The sequence below is a fragment of the Natrix helvetica genome (genome assembly GCF_964273705.1).
Source record: "Natrix helvetica genome assembly, chromosome: 2".
In the NCBI taxonomy this organism is placed as follows: Eukaryota; Metazoa; Chordata; class Lepidosauria; order Squamata; family Natricidae; genus Natrix; species Natrix helvetica.
In genome coordinates, this window is record NC_138552.1 from 286,360,669 (window position 1) to 286,382,870 (window position 22,202).

At 38.5% G+C, this 22,202-nt stretch overlaps 2 protein-coding genes across 3 annotated transcripts in view; one reads left to right on the forward strand and one right to left on the reverse strand.

Annotated features, from left to right (window-relative positions):
• Positions 1-22,202, forward strand: part of LYRM9 (LYR motif containing 9) — a 403,766-nt gene that overhangs the window by 202,755 nt on the left and 178,809 nt on the right. The gene's annotated exons all lie outside the window — the stretch shown is intronic.
• Positions 6,409-22,202, reverse strand: part of NLK (nemo like kinase) — a 129,000-nt gene continuing 113,206 nt past the window's right edge. The window contains exons 7-11 of one of the 2 annotated variants that reach the window (XM_081944358.1): positions 20,240-20,341; positions 17,484-17,570; positions 12,368-12,566; positions 11,481-11,580; positions 6,409-8,026 (exon numbers count right to left, since the gene is read on the reverse strand). In XM_081944358.1, coding sequence (XP_081800484.1) covers positions 11,483-11,580; positions 12,368-12,566; positions 17,484-17,570; positions 20,240-20,341 — 486 coding nt within the window. In that variant the 3' untranslated portion in view covers positions 6,409-8,026; positions 11,481-11,482. The remainder of the gene's footprint in view (positions 8,027-11,480; positions 11,581-12,367; positions 12,567-17,483; positions 17,571-20,239; positions 20,342-22,202) is intronic. The other variant, XM_081944357.1, reaches the window with a different exon arrangement.

The following is a 22,202-nucleotide window of genomic DNA, read 5'->3' on the forward strand; positions in this document are numbered from 1 at the left end:
ACTCCTGGGTTATTAGAGTTTTTAATGTACTATATTTATTATTCTATATACAGTCTTGCAACCTCCTCCACCTACGTATTTAATTATTTAACTGTTTTATGTATGTATTTTATAACGCATTTTAGTGACTGTACACCGCCCCGAGTCCCTTTCGGGAGAGGGGGCGGTCTATAAATACGAATAATAAATAAATAAATAAACAAGAAGAGTGCTTTATACTTATATCTGTTATCTTATACACGCTTGACAAAAGAAATACAATTAAAAAATAAGTTAAATTAAGATTGCTGGGTACGTGGGCATGCTTGCCCAAAATTTAACCATGCCTTGCTTATCCTGAATAACCTGCACAAGTTGCATCCATACAATTGTGTAGATCAGGGTGTCCAATCTTGCCAACTTTTAAGATTTGTGGACTTCAACTCCCAGATTTCCCAGCCAGCTATTCTATGGCTTCTGGAAATTGAAGTCCACAAATCTTAAAGTTGCTAAGATTAGACACCCCGATCTACATGATCAGAGTATTTCTAATTAAGCAAGGAATGGTTAAAATTTTAGGCAAGCATGTCCGCGCAGACCCAGCCAATCTTGCTTAGAGGTCCTTCCATCCCTGAAGGTGGTCCACAGTTTTAAATGTTGCCAAAGTCGTGACACCCCCTCGCCCATGTAGGTTAAAAATATGGTTGATGAGTTTGGGAAGTCCGAAGTTGACTTGCTCTTCAACATTTTTGTGGACTCTGATAGGCTGGCCAGCCAGTAGAATTCTGGGAGTTTAAGTCAGCATCTCTTAAACTTGCCCATGTTGAGGACCATTGGACTTAGATGGTGGAAATCAAGTCTAGCCAACAGTTGAATGAACCTTCCTGGTGGAAGAGGCTTAACTGGATCTCAATACACAGTTACTTTGTTGCTATTTTCTAGAGGATACTTTGGAGGAGGCTAGAACATGATGGATCCTGGTGTCCAAATCACGGGGAATATAGTTAGCGGAATGAGCTCTGCTGGAGAAGTATCAACAATGGCAAGATTCAGTCTATACGGAAGCATATTCAGAAAAATTGATTCGGATCAACTTTTTAAAATGCACCAAATCAACAATTAAGCAGCCACAACAGGAAGTTTATGGAAAGAGTTCTGTGCTTCTGTTAAAGGTTGAGGCGGCATTATTTTAGAATATTGTAGCTTTCTTTAAATTAACTCATTCCACCACCGATCAAAAACGCATCCATAATCAAACCTCTCTTTTGGTTTTTTTTAAAGGCGTTTGCACATATCTCAGCAGAAGAGGTCTCTTGGATGTCTGAGAAGGAAAGAGGAACACTAAGACTTTTAGCTGAAGTTGTTTTGTTAAACAAGTAACATTTTATCAAAAGGTCAGAGATGCCATTTTAGTGAAAGGAGCCGGTTTTCAAATGTGGAAGGGCTTGAACAGTTCGTATTGCTTTCAACTATTTAAAATACTTTGTATGTATTATTATACGGCTACTATATCCAACCTGCAAGAAGTTTGATTACTGCTACAGGGCAGTAAAAACCAGTAGGAACTACTAATGTTGCCATCTAATGGTGTTCATTTGGATGTTTTGCCTGAGATGGCAGTTGTGCTGTAATAATTCACACGATTCTCCATTGCCATTATTAGTGTTATAAGCCAATAATAGCTTATAATGCGGTTGCACAATGGTTAGAATGCAGTATTGCATGCTAGCTCACAGCCAGAAGTTTGATCCTAACTCAGAGTTAACCCAGCCTTCCATCCCTCTGAGGTTGGTAAAATGAGGACCCAGATTGTTAGGGGCAACCTGCTGACTCCGTCAACTGCTTAGAGTGCTGTAAAGCAGTACAAAGTGGTATATAAGTCTAGGTGTTACTTCTATAACTATTCTCCATGTTGCTATATTAACAGTTTATCAACAGAGAAATGGGCTGACATCATGACGTCACGACGTGCTATCTTGGTGCTCCGAGATTGCATTCGATATGTCTGCCACTGGATGGTCCATTCGGACCTAAACCGTCCTGCAGAGATGGTGATTGAGAAGGGCACCTCCTGCCGATCTCAGGGACACCGCAAAGTTCCTGAAAGATCCAAGAATAGCCTTTTTTTCCGGCAACAGAAACGCAGCTAATGAAGCTGCTGAAGTTGGTACAGCTCCGGAATGGGAAGAAAGCGAAAAGAGAAAGTGTGCCGAATTGGTGAGGAAATTTTATTATTAGAAAAAGAGACTACCCAAAAAATTTTTTTTAGTTAAATTAAAATTGAAGATAGAAGACTGCAAATGGCGAAATTAATCTACATTAAACTTAGTGTGTTATCCTGTTTCTAAAAAAATTTTCATGGATGGAATTTTTGCAAAGGCTTCCTATTTTTTAAACTGAATGGATTAATTTCTTCTTTTTTTTCACTTTTGCTTGCACCTATGATTAAAAATTTCCTTCTTTTTTTATAATGCTTGATTGGATTGTTTTTGATCTCCATTTAAGGGTTTTTTCTTTCTTAAGCGTGGAATATAAAGAAGATAAGAAGGATTATAAAGAAGGTTGTAACAACAGGAGGAAAAGCAGTTACACTGCCACTTAGAGGCTTGATACATTGTTTTTTCTTTCTCTTTGATCACTTGAGATTCAAGGTTCTTTCAGTTTGTTTACTGAGAGTGATAGTAGGAAGAGCACAAGTTGTTTATACAGGTGCTTTTTGGGAGTTCTATCACTAGCTACTGGAGGGAAGACAACATTTTGATTTGAAAGATAATAAATGAACCTGTTTGAAGTTTATTAAAATAGCCTTGAATCCTATAGTGGCAGTGCCTGCAAAATTGGAACAATGGCGCAGCAAGAAAAAGAAATTGTAACATTGCAAATAATTATGTTTGAAATTCAAAATCTATTAGTTGTGACAGAGAGAATTGAAGAGATTTGAGAATATGAAATATAAAACAGAAAAATTTGATGGAAAAACTGAGGATGTTTATCAAATGAAGAATGTGGAGGACTGAGTTCAAAAAATGAAAGAAATAAATGAGCAAAGAGAAAAGAAATCTGTGGATACTGACAACAAAGTGAACTTGGTTGTTAATGGCAAGAACAGAACATGGAAAGGGGAGATAGATGGATTGGAATTCTACCCCAGACTTCAAAGCACAGAAGAAGAAAAGAGAGAAAAATTGACGGAGATAAGGAGAGAAATCTTGACAGAAGCACCAGTGATAACCAAAGATAAGCTGATGGAAAGAGTAGATGCTGGGTTTCGAGCTTTTATGAGATATGAAAGGAACAACATGTTGCGAAGAGAGGTTCACACAAGATTTATTAAGAAAGTAACTAGAATATTAATGCTACAAATGGCAAGAGATATAAGACTGCACTATTACTGGAAAGATACAGGTTGATGCAATGAAAATGTATAATAAAAACTAAGCTAAATTTAGTTTACTAGTAGTATGTATAAAATGAAGTGACAATAGCTATAGTTAAATAATGATTAATAATGATAACAATACATATATATATTAATTTGATATGAAATTTTATATAAACAACACATGGAGAATATGAGCGGAGGTTTAAAAGCTTTATTTAGAATATGTTATAAAGACTCACCTATTTCAATCAGCCGGCCTGGCACTTTCTTAGTTTTACCTCCCGGGGATATTTTAATTGGGTTTGGGGTTTTAATAAGCTTTTAATGTACTATATTTATTATTCTATATACAGTCTTGCAACCTCCTCCACCTACGTATTTAATTATTTAACTGTTTTATGTATGTATTTTATAACGCATTTTAGTGACTGTACACCGCCCCGAGTCCCTTTCGGGAGAGGGGGCGGTCTATAAATATGAATAATAAATAATAAATAAAATAATAAATGTATTGTGATTAGATGATTTTAGGATGATTTAATAGAATGTTATCATATAATCCTATTCTAGATTTTGAATATTATATATAAAAGGCAAATTAAGGTTGAGATATAATAATCGTGATATACATGAATATATGTGAATTTAAAATATGCGATTTGATATGAAAAGCAGGTGATGACTATGAAAGAGATGCATGGAAACACTGCAACCAACTGACACACTTTCTACAATTTGTAATACAATACAATACAATAGCAGGGTTGGAAGGGACCTTGGAGGTCTTCTAGTCCAACCCCCTGCCTAGGCAGGAAACCCTATACCGTTTCAGACAAATGATTATCCAACATCTTCTTAAAGACTTCCAGTGTTGGGGCATTCACAACTTTTGCAGGCAAGCTGTTCCACTGATTAATTGTTCTGTCAGGAAATTTCTCCTCAGTTCTAAGTTGCTTCTCTCCTTGATTAGTTTCCACCCATTGCTTCTTGTTCCACCCTCAGGTACCTTGGAAAATAGTTTGACTCCCTCTTCTTTGTGGCAACCCTGAGATATTGGAACACTGCTATCATGTCTTCCCTAGTCCTTCTTTCTATTAAACTAAACATATCCAGTTCCTGCAACCGTTCTTCATATGTTTTAGTCTCCAGTCCCCTAATCATCTTTGTTGCTCTTCTCTGCACTTTCTAGAGTCTCCACATCTTTTCTACATCGTGGTGACCAAAACTGAATGCAGTATTCCAAGTGTGGTCTTACCAAAGCATTATAAAGTGGTATTAACACTTCACGTGATCTTGATTCTATCCCTCTGTTTATGCAGCCTAGAACTGTGTTGGCTTTTTTGGCAGCTGCTGCACACTGCTGGCTCATATTTAAATGGTTGTCCACTACGACTCCAAGATCCCTTTCACAATTACTACTGTTGAGCAAGGTGCCACCTATTCTGTGCATTTCGTTTTTGTTGCCTAAATGTAGAACCTTACTCTTTTCACCACTGAATTTCATTTTATTAGATAGTGCCCAATGTTCAAGTTTGTCAAGATCCTTCTGTATCTTAAGCCTATCTTCTGAAGTGTTGGCTATTCCTGCCAGCTTGGTGTCATCTGCAAATTTGATGAGTTCCCCATTTATTCCCAACATCCAAAGATGTTGAAGAGTACTGGGCCCAAAACAGAGCCTTGGGGTACTCCACTGCATACCTCCCTCCATGTAGATGCAGTTCCATTCAGGACTACACGTTGAGTGCGGTTGGTCAGCCAGTTACGAATCCATCTGGTGGTGATGCTGTCTAACCCACATTCTTCTACTTTATCGAGTAGTAGGTTGTGGTCTACCTTATCAAATGCCTTACTGAAGTCCAAGTAAACTATATCGACGGCATTCCTCTGGTCCACTAATTTTGTCGCTTTGTCAAAGAATGCAATAAGATTAGTCTGGCATGATCCGTTTTTGACAAACCCATGTTGGCTTTTGGCTATTACTTTGTTTGCTTCTAGATGTTCGCTAATTTGTTGCTTGATTATCTTTGATTATTGCACAAAATGTTTGAAGAGGGTAAAACATTGCTTTGCTAAATAAAGGAAGATGCAAACTGTTAGTCTATAGTAGCCAAAATCAGAAGAATATGCTTATGTATTTTAATAAAAATTGCTTGGAAAAAAGCATTGCTAAATAATAGTTTTGAAACCAGTTGGGTATAGTGGCAAGAATTAGGTGCTTCCTCTCTCTGTTAAAATATTAACAGAGGTATATTTATTGGCTAACCTTTTGTCTCTTTACAAATGAGAGGTCCCTGAAGAGGACACTCCTCTTTATTCAAGGCTAAACATCACAGCTCCTTTATTTTCTCTTTGAATTTAGCTTCTTGTTCCCTCATTGTCCATGTTTATTTTTAAACATGTCTTCTACTTTGTGTGAATCCTTCTCAAAAGTGTGATGTCTAGCCCTTGAGTTGAAAATCTATTGCCCATGAATCAGAGCTGGAAAGCAGGTTAGTGGGGTGGGGAGGGAATGGGGATTTTGCAGTAGCCTTCCCCTGCCACGCCCACAGAACCAGTAGTAAACTTTTTTGAATCCCACCACTGAAGTAGTCAGAGGTTCCAGTTATTCAACCAGCTCTCTGTGACCCCTCAATGGCCTTCTTTAAATGCAACTTCATGTAACAAATCTTTGGAAGACCCAAATCCATTATTAATGAATTGCATGCCCCAAATCAGTAGAAGGATAAAACAACAATAACAACAACATAGTCACGGAAGTTTGTTTGCTTGTTTGTTTCAAATGTCACATTTAATGTTTTCACCACTGTACTTCAAAATCTACATTGTACAAAGTGACCCGCAAGTGTGCCACATTTAACAGACCAACCTCTGAGATTTTACCTTTCATACCAGTGTCTTCATGGGCTCTTTTTAAGTTAAAAAGACGATTCTCATTCAAGTTAATTGAAACGCTGCAGTTGGTTTTGTTTGCTTTAAATTCTCAGGAGCCACACAAAAAAACAAAGATATTTCAGCATCTTTGTTTGAGAAATTCAAAATTTGTCTCCCCCCCCCAGCTAAATGACTACTTCATTGAAGTTAAAACTTCCAAAAACGTAAATTAATAGAATCCAGTTCCAACTCAGATCACCCTTCCTGAAAATACTCTGCTAAATACAGATAACTTACAAATAACTTTAACAGTTAATTGTCCATGACAAACACCAAGGTTTCTCTTATTTATTTTTTTTAATATCCCAGACCAACATTCAAAAATTCGAGACCATCCATTCGTTATTTCTTTGTACAGTTGAAAAACAGTCTTCAGTTTTTCTTGCCTTTTTTAAATATAAAAGTTGGAAGGGACATTCAAGTTTCAAGTCTCCACGCTGGACTAAAAAAAAAAAAATCAGGTGGAGGTAAACAAGCCGTGTTGTATACTTCCAGGAGGTAGAGGCCTTCAATTTGTGTTCATATATATATATACATATGCACAGAATAATTCAGTGTTTGAACAGAACACACACAAAAAGGAATTAGCCAAAAAGTAATAAAAGTTATTTACTACTGTGACATTTCAAGACTTCCACAGCTTTGCCTAATGACACAAATACAATTAACATAATTCCCTATGTGCTTTCCCCCACTATTTTTTTCATTTCTTTTTCATCCAACTGTCCAGTGCAGGATTAAAAAAAAAAAAAGAAATCACAAAGTTTCACAGATCTAAAAATGTGTAAACTACTTTCTCATGCGCACATCTCTCTCTCTCTCGTTCTCTCTCTCTCTCTCTTTCTCTCCATGGCAATGAATATCAAGATTTTTTTTTAAAATATTAGCCCCCGAATGGAATGCGTGCTGGGGTACTGGGAAGGGAAGGGAAAGGGATGGTTCATGTAAGAAAAAGAGCAGAAAAAGCTTCTAATAAAAATAGATTAAATATATATATTTATATATATTTATTTATAACTTGGGAAGGGTTCAAAGGAAAAGACACTTTTCTTTCCTAATCAAAACTCATTCTCTCTACTCACAAAATCAGACTGGAAAACAGCACACAGGCATCACCACTTCGCTACTGAGAAGCTATGGAGATGGATGTGACCACCAGGTGACGCTGCCCACTCACGCTTGGGCACTGCACCCTCTGATGAGGCTTTATGATTGGTCATGATTAAGTTTTGTATTCCCTGTTTTGTTTTTCAAGCAAAAGTCCCAATTCTTCAGGAATGGCTCAATATCAAAATAGCTTGTCCTTTTATACAATTTCACTTTTAAAACTGAAGGAAAAAAAATGGTTCAATCTTTTTGTTTGTTTGTTTGTTTGTTCCGAGCCAAGCAAGATTCACAGCTGCACTACAATTCATAAATTTAAGGGGAAAAAAGTGCAACCCTGGATAAAATATATATGTATATTTTCCTAAAAGCACAACCCCACCTTTGACAGGATTTAAAAGCCTAGTTAACATTTTTCTAACTTATTTGTATAACATATAAGGATAGTGGTTGTTAATTTAAAACTTCATTAGTAAAATTACAGTACAAGCATGATTAAATCTCCAGAATTGCAAATCCCAGAATCCAGTGGAAAGCTACATTATGTCTTCAGTAGTATACTGTATCTTCCACTTTCATTCCCAGACCAGTGGAGATGGTGGCATCTCAGACGGCTGAGCAACAGTGGAACTGGAAAGCAATAAACAGAGAAGATCAACTTTCCCTCTCAAGAGGTTGGCGGGGCACAGAGAATGCTAAGAACACACACATTTAATCATAAATTCAATTTTTAAAAAATCACCATACAACCGGAAGCCCTTCCAACTCAGGAGGATTAGAATCTGGAGCTATGTATCTGGTATTATGTATATTAACTGCAGCTAGGATTGTATTTGCGCAACATTGGAAAAAGGATGAAATACCGTCCGATGAGAGTGTCATTAAGAAAATACTAGACTGTGCAGAAATGGATAGACTAACGTTTATTATTAAAGATAAAGAAGAAACTGAGTATTTCTTGACGTGGGATGTATTTTACGAATGGTTAGATAATAAGAAATAGAAGTTAGAAAAGAGGAGATATAAAAAAGAGGGAATGATATTGTGGAGGGAATTTGATGATGAAGATATTATGTATTACTGTAACTGTATGGATATATAGTTACATTATTAATAGTGTTGTGATGAATATTATAACAAATATGTGCCTTTTGATTATTTAAAACCCTGATATCGCACTGTTCGATGGAACTGGAATGTAATATAAATAAAACAAAATAAAAAAGGAATCTGGAGCTTGAGAAAGAAATATACTCTTCGGTTTTCACCATAGGGGAGTGAAAGCAGAAGCTTAAGAGAAAATAAGACATCCTGGGGCAAAGTAAAGCTCCTCCCTCTTTTCTTTCTATGATTACTGCAAATGCAGCAATGCTTTAGATTACTGCAATGCTCTCTACACGGGGCTGCCCTTGAAGAGCATTCGGAAACTTCAATTGGTGCAGAATGTAGCTGTGCGGCAGTGGTGGGTTCTGGATTCCATTCCAACTGGTACGGTTGGAACAGCCCCGGAGTCACTCACATGCATGCCCGTGGCGAGCGCATGCATTGTAGCATCAAATGACACTTCCACAAGCCTCCGCGATGCTCCAGCTGCTCAGCAGAGCATTGCGCAGGCACCGTACGCACCATGCTCGTGCACGGAAGCTGCAAAAGCTTAAAGCACAGGTAAGGAGTGCGGGCGGGCCCTCCGGAGCACCGTACCGGAATGGTACCCATTGCTGTGCGGGCAGTAAATGATGCTGGCTACATGGCACAAGTAACACCACTACTATGTGAGCTGCACTGGCTACTGCTGTGCTTCTGGGTGAAATTCAAAGTCCTGGTTTTCACCTTTAAAGCCCTAACTGGCTTGGAACCAGGTTACCTGAGGGGTGGTTTTTTCCTAAGTGTCTCTATCTGTCCAATTGGGACTGGGCATGCTGCTGAATGCTGAACCCATTAGGCAAAGAGGGCTGACTGGCAAAAACTACGCGGCAAGCCTTCTCTGTTGTAGCCCCTGCTTTGTAGAATACTCTCCACTCCGAGATTAGAATGCCCCCCCCCCAACCCTGTTGGTTTTTTGGTAAAGCTTTAAAAACTTGGCTATATGCTTGGAGTTTGGAATGTGTTAAGCCCTCTGTTTGTTAGTTGGTTAACTATCCTGCCTGCTGTTATGTATTTATTTTGCTTGATGTTTTATTCCTTTACTGTTTTTTATTGCTTTAATGGTTTTACACTTTTAGGATTGTAAGTTGCTCAGAGCCACTTGACTGAGATGGGCAACTATAGAAATTGAGTAAATAAATAGTAAATAAAGGAGATACAGAATACTATGCTACGCGGAATAGATTCTATCAATGGTTAGAAACACAAGGTGGAAGTTGGAATGTGAAAGAATCAGGTTAGTGGGACATGGAGAGAGATACTATGTATGTATTAGAATGTAGGTATTAGAATGATAGATACGTTATTCTAGAATATGATGGTTAAAAATAACTGTACAACACTAGCACTGTAGTATATATGTTATTTGTTTTTATCTTTGTTTTATGGCAAGTGGAATGCCAGGACAATTACACTGCATTCAATATATTCATATGTAATCAATAAAAATATATTTTAAAAAAACAGTAAACTCTTCGCTACCTCCTGCCAAGATCATGTCTAGCTTCTCCTGGGTCTTTTTTTATCACAGTTCAGTCCTCTTGTCTCTGATCAAAACTCAGTTTGTCCCTTTAATATTTTGGGGTTTAGGGCAACATCCTTTTTAATGTTCTTTCCTTTGGTATCTTCATTCTGTCCATATATTCTATCTTAGGAAAACTCCCTCTTGTCTCTGCCTACGTTCTTTTTGCTTCCCCCTTAGGAGAGAACTCTAATGTAAAGATTCTAAATGGAACCACTTTGGTTCTCGGTTATTTAAATAATTCTCCTCCCACTTGTTTTGTGAAGCTTTGCACTTAGACGTCAAAAACAATTAATACTGAATTTTATCACTGGGATTACATCCAGTGTCCTCCACCTATTGCGAAAGGACCAACCGCTGATGAGATAAGAGTACTTTGGAGTACACTTCTTTTGTGTGTAATTTATTATCAGCTGTCTTGAGGTTTATCCAATTAAAAGTGAGATGCAATTATTTAAACAGAGATAGACAAGTCAAAGATCATATTCCTGAGTGTTGCTGGGTAGGACTGAAATAACTGGAGCTCCCTTTTTCCTCTCATGCACAAGGATTGTGAAATGAGGCTAAAGGATGCCTGAAATTATCCATGGAATGTAGATGCCCCCCACCATCTAAATTAAACAAACTGCATTGTTACCTCACTCCCCTATCTTTATTTTTGCCTAAGGTTAAATTTAGACTCTAAAGCTTTAAGGAAATGAGTGTTTTTCCTTTGCTTACATCAAATTACCATATATATTGCACCATTCACCACCAATGATGCACAAGCTTGAATGCTCTTCCTTCTACAACTAGACAGGAGGATAACAGCTTGAATACCATGCTATGTTCTGGCAAGCTAAGGGATTGCTGATTCCATGGGATGAAATAACCGCAATGGAAAATTCTTACTTCTTTATTCATCCAAAGGAGGGTATAGACAGGTGAAAAATTCCAAGGCAGCAACCTATTGTTTTATTCTTTTTGTGCTGCATTTTGGCTGCTTTTGGTTAACATACAAAATAGCGGAGGAAGAACGTTTGCAGTTCAGGGTTGAACTGTGGGTCCTTGATGCTCTCTGTGCTTGATGGGTAATGAAATGTCTTCAAGAAAACATTTTCTCTTTTGTCTCTTTTGAGAGAGGGGTGGTCTAGAAATCCAATAAGGTTAAGTTAAGTTAAGTTAAAAAGAAAACATCATCAGATCTTGTAGTCTACCATTGATGATGCTATCTAATTTGGTAGTGAAATGTCTGTGAGAAAACAACCAAACTCAGAGAGCACCAAGGACCCCACAAAAATCTATCAATCAAAATGTTAAAGCATTCTTAACAAATCAGGCATGCAGGTAGTATAACTGGAAGGCTCCTTAGTTCAAAGAGGATTAAAAAGAATGTTTCGCCATTAAGGAAATAAATGAATATCAGAAGTGATTACATACAGTTACCTAATAAAGCTCTTAAAAGCAGCAGATTGTGGATTGATGCACAAAGGTACTCTATTTCCTTTCTGCTGTTCCAAAATGAACTGATGGATTATTTCTGGAAAAAAAAAGTAGGAGAAAAAAAATGAAATCCAAATTCATGCTTTCTAATGCAAATTGTACAAGATAGGATATTGTTGACTAGTAGACATTGGATTTGTGGCGAGGACACATTTTTATAGATTTTATATTTAGCTGTTTGTTAAGTCACTGGGGGATCCTTGTGGAATGTGGTATAGAAAATGCTGTAAGTAAATTAATACCAACATTAATTGTGTATTTGAATGGAGTCACTCACGCCTACTGCTTCAGTGACTCCATCCAGCCACTTCATTCTCTGTCGTCTGCCTCTTCTTTTGCCCTCAATCGTTCCCAGCATTAGGCTCTTCTCCAGGGAGTCCTTCCTTCTCATTAGGTGCTCAAAGTATTTGATTTGCATATTTATGTATTAATTTTATAACCTGCTTTATTTTGCATAATTCGTGGTGACATACCTAATGCTGTGTCCTATTTTCTCCACAGCAACAACCTAGGTTGGTTGGGCTGAGAGAAAGGGACTAACCTAAAATCTAAAATATAAACTTTCAGCAATCTTCTGTGATTGTAGAATTGTGACATTTCTTTTCATTTATTTTATAAATATTTCAAATTTCCCATGTAACATATTCTTTCCATGCAAATACTGAAGAATTGATGTACAGCCCTTTTCCTGGCTTAATGAGATACAAGTTATTAAGCAAACAAATATGTATAAATATATAAATGATAGAAATGTTAATTTATCCTAAGTGTACATGATTGCTAAATAATGTAAAGGAAGTGATCTCCTAGTTTATAATACTGACCTTTAACCTGCCGGACAGAACTGAGGTTCTTTTCAAAAGTATCATCGAATTTAGGATTTGTGATGGGTTCAAAATCACTGGTGTAAACTCTTCCAGTAGAAGTGGAAAAACAACATTTGCACATACAGGTGTGATATCGTAATCGCCCTTCGTCAAGATATGGATGAGCTAAGGCATCCTTAGCGGATATTCTTTTGGACTGAATACAGAAAAATACAATTACGGTTGCATATAGATTTTAGTTTGTCATATACATATACATACATACATACATACATACATACATACATACATACATACATACATACATACATATGCATGCAGAGAGATAACAAACTCCATGATAAACTTTTTCTAACTTTAACATTTGATAAGTGAAACCATTAGGAGGCAGTGTTCACTTAAAAGTCAGTGTTGCTGTAACTGAACTATCTTTTTACATGGCAAGAGTGTATTTATTTATTTACATATCGGCAAAAAGCACTAACCCTATTTATGGGGTACATGGCACGTTAAGTAGGCACTGACATGCTTTATCTGCTGCCCCTCTTACCGGTACATGATTCTGGGTGTTGCTTCCCTTCCCTTCCACCAAAGTCAGTGAGAATGCTGGCAAGACATCCACCAACCTCTCTCCTTAACAAGGCTGTAGAAAGACAGTTGGGCCTAGCTATCTGTCAAAATTTGCTCTGCTTCGCTACCCATGCTGCAGTCCTTCTTGCTTGCTTCACCCCAAACCACCCCTTGCTGCCAGTTGTGGTCAACTGCTGTTCAGGCAGACCCAGATCAGCTGAGGTACCTGGCAGATGCAGAGGGAAAACCAGGTGTGGTAGAAATGGACTTTCCTGTTGCCATACCAAAAATGGACTGAATAGTGAGAGAAGAAAGCAAGCAGCCTCTTTTTCTACCTGCAGGTGCTATGCAATTGATATGGAAATGCGATTTGGTGAGGCTGCTAGAATTTTTATAGTGATTTTCCAAGAGGGGGAGAGAAAGCTTCAAAGGAAGACATGCATTTTAGGAAGCATGTGAACTGACTTTCACAGTCCTAGTTCCTCCCCCCCCTCCCTCAATTTAAATCTGATAAACCCATCAAAGAATAGCAGCTGTATTTCAGAGCAGAACAAAATTTAATATATTGCCACAGACTAATGTATTTCAATAAGAATCTGTCCTTGTCTGCCCTGAACCTGTTTTAGATAGAACCAACTATTAAAAGGCCAATACTTTTGTTGCCATTTCAGAAATGAAGTTGAAAACAGTATTCCCTGGAGCACAAATCACCTCTCCCCCCCTCGCCCCCCAAGCAACTAATTAAAGGAGCCTGTCTTTTCACAGGTTTCCATGCAAGCCATGAAAAAAAAATGGATCTGTTTCAAGAGTAACTGCCTGAATTGACATTAATGATTAGCAGAGAGCTGCTGTGCTCATGGGAAGGCCAAAGTGCTCTACTGAAATCATTTTCCAGGCATACAAAAGCCTAGAAAACCTTTTTATATTTAAATACTGCTAACTTAGAGGGCGCGATGGCTCAGCGTTTAAAGAGGCTGAACTTATCAACTGGAAAACTGGCAGCCTTGGGTTCAAAGCCCGAAGGCTGTGGGGAGGGGTGAGCTTCTGTTACTCGCCCCAGCCGTTGCCAACCTAGCAGTTGAAAAGCATCCAAATGCAAGTAGGTAAATAGGTTCAACTTTGGTGGGAAGATAACAGCGCTCCGTGTACCTCGATGTATAGTCATGCTGGCCACATGGCAACAACAATGTCTCTGGACCTCCCTTGGCTAAGAAACAGAGATGAACACCTCCCTCTAGAGTCGGTCATAACTAGAGAGGGGAAACCTTTACCTTTAACTTAGTAGCAGTTGGAGGGGAGTCGCCTTGATGGTTCGTGAGGGTGCTAAGAGTAGGAGCTAAAACAAAGCAGGGGCTCAGCTCTATCCCCTGGACTGGTGGCAGGGTGGCTGAGTTATATGAGTGGACAGAGGGGGTCCCTAGCCAGGGGAGTCAGGAGGCTGGAATTGGTGGGAGGAAAGGAAGGCACTGGAGGGCTTATGGCAAGTCAGTACATTCAGGAGGTGACAGACGGGATGTTTTGATGGGAGACAGAGGGTGGGGGCCTTTGGGGGGAAGATGCCCCGGTGTCTGGTACCAGTGTCATGGTCTGTCCCTCTATGTTCAGGCCCAGGTTCTGGTCCTATCTGTATATCAGGATCACCAACCTTTTGGACCTCAGGGACCACTAAATGCATAATTTTAAATCCCGCGGACCACTAATATGAATTTTTTTAAAACGATAAATAGTATTTAATGCAATATAAAAATGCAAATAATTTTTCTGTGAACCACCAACATTTTCTCATGGACCACCAGTGGTCCATCTCTTAGTTATGATACTTCCTGCTCGTTCTTGTACCACATTTTCAACGACGCATTAACGCTTTATTTGAGAAATTCTATCATGATTATCACTTGGGACACCATGTGGAATGCAGGGAGAACTGGCTGTAAGAGAACATTATAATCGCCTGGCAGATCATCTGCCATCGAGAACATGGTAAGTTGCTGAACTGTAAGCAGCCACAGCTTAAGAGACTCATGGAAAGATCATGTTTTAGGATCTGGCCTTTGCGGTCTGCAAAAATTGCTACAAAAGACTAAAGCTCTACCCCTTTATATGTTTGTGCAAGACGGCTACCAGTATGTAACACTTTATTGTGCAAAGCCTAAGGCTGATGTGAATGTAGAAATGTAGTATAGTGTGCTGCACAAATAAAGGCATGGAATTATTCATTATGCCGAATACTGAGAAAATAGATAAGAAAGTAGAATTTGGCTTTATAATCGGCCTTTTCTGCCCCAAAGACACAGTTCAGTTCTTCACAGCTTTAAAGCAGCCTTTATTCTGAAAAAATAAACTGACTGCCTAAGAGGGGTAGGAGAGATAAAGAAGATTCCCAATCTCTTTAAAGAGCTCACCCATCTCTTCCTTCCAGGGCTGTTCACAGGGGAACAGACATTATATTTTTCCTTTCTAGGTCTGCAGATGAAACAAGAGTTTTCATAGAAGAAGAACAATAATTCCTCTTCTGTGAATTGCTCCTCCACGAGTATGGCAAAAGCTAAAGGATTTCTCTTATGAGGGAAGTTGGATTATATAGGTGAATGTTGATGCTTTTCAGCGTAGCTGTGCAGAGCAGAAGTCCAAGGCATCTGAAGGGCAGCACGCTGGAGAAAGCTTCCCCGAAAGAGAAAACGAGAAGTCCGGTGCAAAGGTTTCAACACCAATAAGGAAGGCATGCCATTCCCGTAAGAATAACAGGAGGGAAAGTGAACTTGCTGCAACTTGGCAGGTGGCCACACAGGTGAACAAATAAAGTGACATGGGATTTATGAGATGGACTCTTCAAACGTCTTCAGAAAAAAAAATCCTTCTTCCCCTTTGAGGCCCGTTGATTGGAAAACATGGACCGCCTGTCTTAAAGAGAGTCAGATATGCTCGATCTTTGTGAATATCTTAAAAAGTGCACTCACTGGAGAAGTGCAGAGATAAAATTTGGGAGCTCATGAACAAGATAGTAAGAGGAAATTGCAAATGCAACTCCAATAATGTAAAAGAACTGAATTAAAATCTTCCTTTTGCTACTAAATTAATAGTTCATGTATGACAGACACAAAAAGGGGACTACCTTTCTTTACAGTAGTCTCCTTTATTGCCAAAGTAATAGGAGGCAAAATATTATGAGCCCAACTATATATTCTTACCTATAACCTCTTCCTTGTTCCACAGGGAAGAATTTGGATTTATATGTCATCTTCTAGTGTCTACGCTAGTACACAATTGTAATTTTATCTTTCCAGTTTTCATTCAGTAGAGCTAGATCTTAAATATTGCTTCAGGGAGACTTCTAGTGAGGTCAGGATGAGCTAGATTCGCTGAAGAGGTGGGGATGATATTTATGGCAGAGACTGGTGGTTGGATAGATTGTGGCTGGCAAAATCTCTTCAGGGAAAGGAGAGATCATGAGTTTGCCCACATGTACTCTGGATAGCTGATCTCTATGAGTAGGCTGCAGAAACCAACGTTTTTTCAGTCAGTTTATGAGTCTTGCAGTTGGAGTCAAGAGATTCCATCTAAGCCCCATTTGTAAGGTAGCCTATCAGGATACAAAGCTTGACCAAGCTTCATTTCTTCATTTGGAATTGCTTTTTTTTTTTAAACTGCTTTTCAAATACCAAGAACCTTTAGAATGTCATGCTTTTATCTCTTTCACTCGGTGAGTCTCCTTCTTAGTAAAGGAAGTTTCGAGTATAAGTTCAATAACTCAGAATTTTTTAAAACCTTTTGGAATAGACAGCAAAAGGCTGTTTACAGTGTTGATTTTGGAAAGTTAAAAATGGGCTAAGGGTCCGGATGGATTTGAAATAAGACTCTAAATTAATTATAAGAAATATAATTAATATATAACTATAAGAATCTTTCCTGTGCAAAATTGCTGTTGTTTGGATTCCTTAGGAAAAATAATGATAAGATAGGACTTTGAAGGTTGGACACTAGAGCGAACTAGAAAAAATGAAAGATCACAATTGAAGGGGAAGAATACTTCATGAGAATGTAGAATGGAGCAATACTAACACTGGATGTTTTGAAGGGTATTTATGAACAATGAACTCAGAAGTTGATTTTAAGAACGTCTGTCATCATAGATAATGTGTAAATGGCGTTAAAGAAGAGACAATACAGTACTGAAATTGATTTCAATGTGGATTTAAACATGACAAGAATGACATGGGAAAAGCTCAAACAGCACCAAAGACGCCACTAGTATTTGTCCTATACCCTCAGTATTGAGGACAGAATCAAGAATTCATTGTGTCATTCTGCTATTTTTCTATCTTCCTCTGACACATCTTTGGATATTTTTTCCTGTTCTTTGCCATGTGCTTCTCAAGTCTTTCATGCATACTTTATGGACTATTATATATAATAGTCCATAAAGTATGCATGAAAGACTTGAGAAGCACATGGCAAAGAACAGGAAAAAATATCCAAAGATGTGTATAAATAGCTATATTTATCACCACCCCACTCCCTTTTCTATTTTAAGTATATAACTTACTGGATCGAAGACCAACATCCTACAAAGGAGATGAACGGCTTCATGTGTAGCTTGGCTGGATAATGTATACAGGACAGGAAGGGATGGCTGTGAAGAGAAAGAGAAAAGGCACTGAGCGTCATCGGAATAATTGAGATGCCAAAATGCAACACTGTCTTTTCTGAATCATGGCTAAAACTACTGAATACATTCTGTTCAGGGTTTTTAAAAAAATGATTAAAAAAAAAACTGTTATGGAAATGAATGAAGAGGGCAAGTTAGTCTAGCAAGCTTTTCCAGCAAAACAGGTTAGGTTAAGTCCAGCAAGCTCTTCCAGGGGAGCAGATTTTAAAATAAAACGTAATTGTTCTATTTTTTGTAATTTTAATTCATTTTATGTTTATAACTGTTATATGTTGTTTTATCTTGATGTAAACCAGTCAGTCACCTGAACCATAAAATGGTCAGCAAATAAATTTCATAAATAAAAATAAAAAAACACATTCCTAGAATTCCTAACATGGACCTGAGAGGAAGATAGTGGATGGGGAAGCATTATGGACAGGGGCCCTCTCTCCTCTTCTAGCTGTTTGACCCTATGACACCCACTCTTAGTTGTTCCTAAGTAAGTGCATAGAGAGGTTAAGCCTTAAAGGGCTGAATGAACTTTACATTAGAATGAAGAGAGAGAAAAAATGACCTCTAAAATTCAAAATGAATGTTCATAACTAAAAATAGATCTAACCTCTTCATGCAAATGTAAAAGCTGTCTTGTTTTTTTAAAAGAAAGTATATTAAAATATATTGAGTTTAGAATCTGCTTGTTCTCCATCACTTCCTACACTATTATTTTTTTAGTGTGGTGCTTCTAAAAAACCCTGCGCAAATTCTAAAAGAGGAAAGCATTATAGATTTAATACGTGCACAAGTTGGGAAAAACCACTAGAAGCAACGAAGAAATGATTACATAATTTTTCTCCTATTATTGGCAGATGATTAACTTTATCGATATGTGGGAGGAATATCTTATACCTAACCAAGAACCAACACATATCCAGTTTGAAATAAAACTAAACAATCAAGCTTTTGCCTTATCTATTTGTGTAACAATATTAACAGAAAAGGTTAGATGCTAGTTAGCATTACAGAACAGAGCAAAGATTTATAAAAGGTTTCACAGGGTGCTTTCCATATAAATAAGGACACCATGAGAATGAGTATTCTGGAAGGATGATAGTAGGATCCCACCGGGTTTCACAAATACTACCGTTGTTCTATACCAGTTCTATGTCATATGAAGTTGTGTTAGGCCAAGACTGTTGATTGTGACTAAGAATACAGTCAATCTTTATTAGTAGTACTTTTTAAATTGGAAAATCCATCAGCTGATCTTGGGAGACACTCCGCATGCAGTGATTTAAGGCTATGTTTCCAGGAATTGCAAATCTGATCAGCTTATACAAGGTGATTATAACAAGACCTTAGAACAACTCTGAAATACCATGGAATTTTTTGGGGGAAAAAGACTTTCTTTCTGTCTCTCATTTCTTGCCCCTCCACTGCATTTCCATGTACAAAGAACTCCCTTTTGTTAAGCGTAACTGAGAAAACCTTGAGTATAATTCCACATCACTATTACCTGCTGCACGCATACAACTCTAAATAAATAGATTGCAAAGTTGCAGCGGAAGTTCCCTCTTCCAACACCTTAAAAATATATCACTCTGTTCCTCGTGATTTTTAAAGTTTTGTATATACAGTTTTCATCACATTATGAAATGACGTTTATATAATGAGTATTTTTGCACTGCAAATATTTTCAATTATTACACATCAGAACTTCCTGTTGAGAAAAAGTTCCAGCAGAACAATGGTTACTCAAACAAAATGGGCGACATCCTAAAATAGATGTTATACATCTATTTTATTATCTCCAGCCATTATATTTGATTTCACACTTTTGGCTGAAATACAAGAGATGGAAAAAAAATGACGTTAAGGCTAACATTAAGTCCCTGGTAGCAGCTTTCCAAACTAAGGTAAGTGGGTCATTTAAGTCTCATTGTAATTGGTTCATAGGCTGTACTTAATGCCCAGGAATGCAAAATATCTCTTTTCCTTAGCTTGTCTTTGTAGTATTACATATAGCAGCTCCACTCTCCTCAGGCCAGTCATTCACTCCTACTCTCTGCAACAAAATTTTAACTTCCACAAAAAACAGAGAGCATGACATATTAACTATCAGTTCTGCATAGCTGAGATACATTGTTTTACAACTGTCCCAGTATAAATCCCCAATCTGGTATTGCTCTTAGATCCGTGATGGCGAACCTGTGGCATGTGTGTTGGAAGTGGCTCTTCCGAGTTCTGATGCACACATGTGTCGGTCAGCTGGTCTTTGCGCATGCAAGACCACTAGAAACTGGAAGAACAACTCCCTGGTGCACGTGCCGGGAAGCTGAGCTTCTGGTTTCTGGAGCATGCATGTGCGCTGGCCAGCTGGTCTTCATGCATGCATATGTGCCAGAAACAGAAAGACCAGATGACCGGTGCACATGTGCACGCCGGAAACTGGAAGTTTAGCTTCCTGGCATGCTCATGTGCGCTTGGGAACTGCTCTTCTGGTTTCTGGTGCTCCCGCGCGGGCATGCGCACATTCCCATTTCAGCACTCAGTGCCAAAAAGGTTCACCAACACTGTCTTAGATTGAAAATTAAAAGTTGTCATCACATAACTAAGAGGCTTTGCATGACCAAATTGGAACATAATCACTCTACCTGTTTATGAGGACCCCTGAGTATGTGAGCCTTGGCGCCTTCACAAGCTGTCCTCATTGCTTCCAGTGACGGTGTTCCCAAAAGATCTGTGATCAAATCCAACTGTAGAAATGGGAAAAAGAAACCAGCGCTCCAATTTTATTTTATAGGGAGATAACCTCTGCCAACACCATAGTATGACTACCCTGTCTGTTTCCTCACTACGTTTAGCTATTCTTTGAAACTGGGCAAGTGTCCATGCGTGTGTACCATTTATATACAGGTAGGCATCCACTTACAACCACAGTTGAGCCCAACATTTCTGTTGCTAAGCAAGACAGTTGTTAAGTAAGTTTTGTCCCATTTTACAACCTTTCTTATCACGGTTGTTAAGTGAAACACTGGAGTTGTTCAATGAATCTGGCTTCCCCACTGAGTTTGCTTGTCAGAAAGTCTCAACAGGTGATCCCATGACACCTGGGATATTGCAAACTGCCATAAATATGAGCCAATTGCCAAGCATGCGAATTTTGATCATGTAACCAGGGGGATGCGGCAATGGTCATAAATATGAAAAACGGTCGTAAGTCACTTTTTTCAGTGCTGTTTTAATTTCAAACAGTCACTGAACAAATAGTTGTACATCGAAGACTACCTGTAATAGCTTCTGACCTAAGTAATACATCTTTTTATACAGAAGCAACAATGCAATGAAACCACAAAGCTAACAGTAAAAGCTGTAGACAAACAAATAATTTTTATTATTATTAAAAACTCAAAAGATCACAACGAACTTCACATTTGATGTTGCCCTTAAGACAATTCTAGTCCAGAATGCAGAAGCAAGACTAGTATACACTTTCGAACCGTAGTGACCAACTGACTTCCAAGTGCAATTTAAGAGGCTAAGTGTCACCTTCAAAGCCCTTCACGGCTCAGCTCCAAAATATTTGTAGGCCCATCTCTCCTTATCCAGCAAAACCATGACTGGCATGCATCAGATCCCAAGCAGTGTCATCCAATGGAACCTAGGAGATTCATCTTCGGTGTCATGGTGACCGTCCTATGCAACAGCATCTCCTCAAAGAGACCCTGAAGGTCCATTTCCCCCCAGGCTCTGAGTCAGGACAGCACATCAACCTTTACAAGTGAGCTGTCTCTGGTGTGGGATGTGTTTTTATGCATTTCTATTTACCTTTTAGGTTTTCAACCTTCTGTTAGCTGCTTAAAATTGCATCCCGAGTGGGCAGCTATATAAACCCCCATATAAATAATAAATAAATAAAGGTATACAAATGCGTCTGCTGAGAAAACTCTGTAGTTTGGGCATCAGCATAGAATAATACGGGTCGTCCTTGACTTACAAGTGTAACCGGGCCCAAATGATGGTCAAAAGTCATGCCGGTCGTTAAGCAGGTCATTATGTGACTGATCCGATTTTATGACATTATTTTGTGGTAGTAATAAAGCAAATGCGGCCATTAAATGAATGCTGCAGTCATGAAGCGAAGCCATCGTTTTTTTGCCCAAGCCCAAAAGTAAACACTGGTTTCTAGCAAAAAAAAAGCCACCATCAATCGTGGTCACGTGACCTTGGGATGCTGCCAAAAGCTATAAATGTAGGCTTGTTGCCAAATGCCCCAAATGAGATGGGGGTGAGGGTGGACATCTGGACTTCAAATCCAGGTCAAAAGTACCTTTTGGGGGGGAACTGTTGTGATTTCAGATGGTCACTAAGTGAGGACTACATGCATCTTCTCTCTAATAACCACTTGCCTCTCGCTTAGAAGACAGGATTTCAGCCTCTAAAAACTACAGGCAGTCCTTGACTTATGACCACAACTGAGCCCAAAGATTTTGTTCTTAAGGGAGACATTTGTTAAGCGAGTTCTACCCCATTTTACCACCTTCTTTGCCACAGTTGTTAGGTGAACAACTGCAGTTGATAAGTTAGTAATATAGTTGTTAAGTGAGTCTGGCTTCC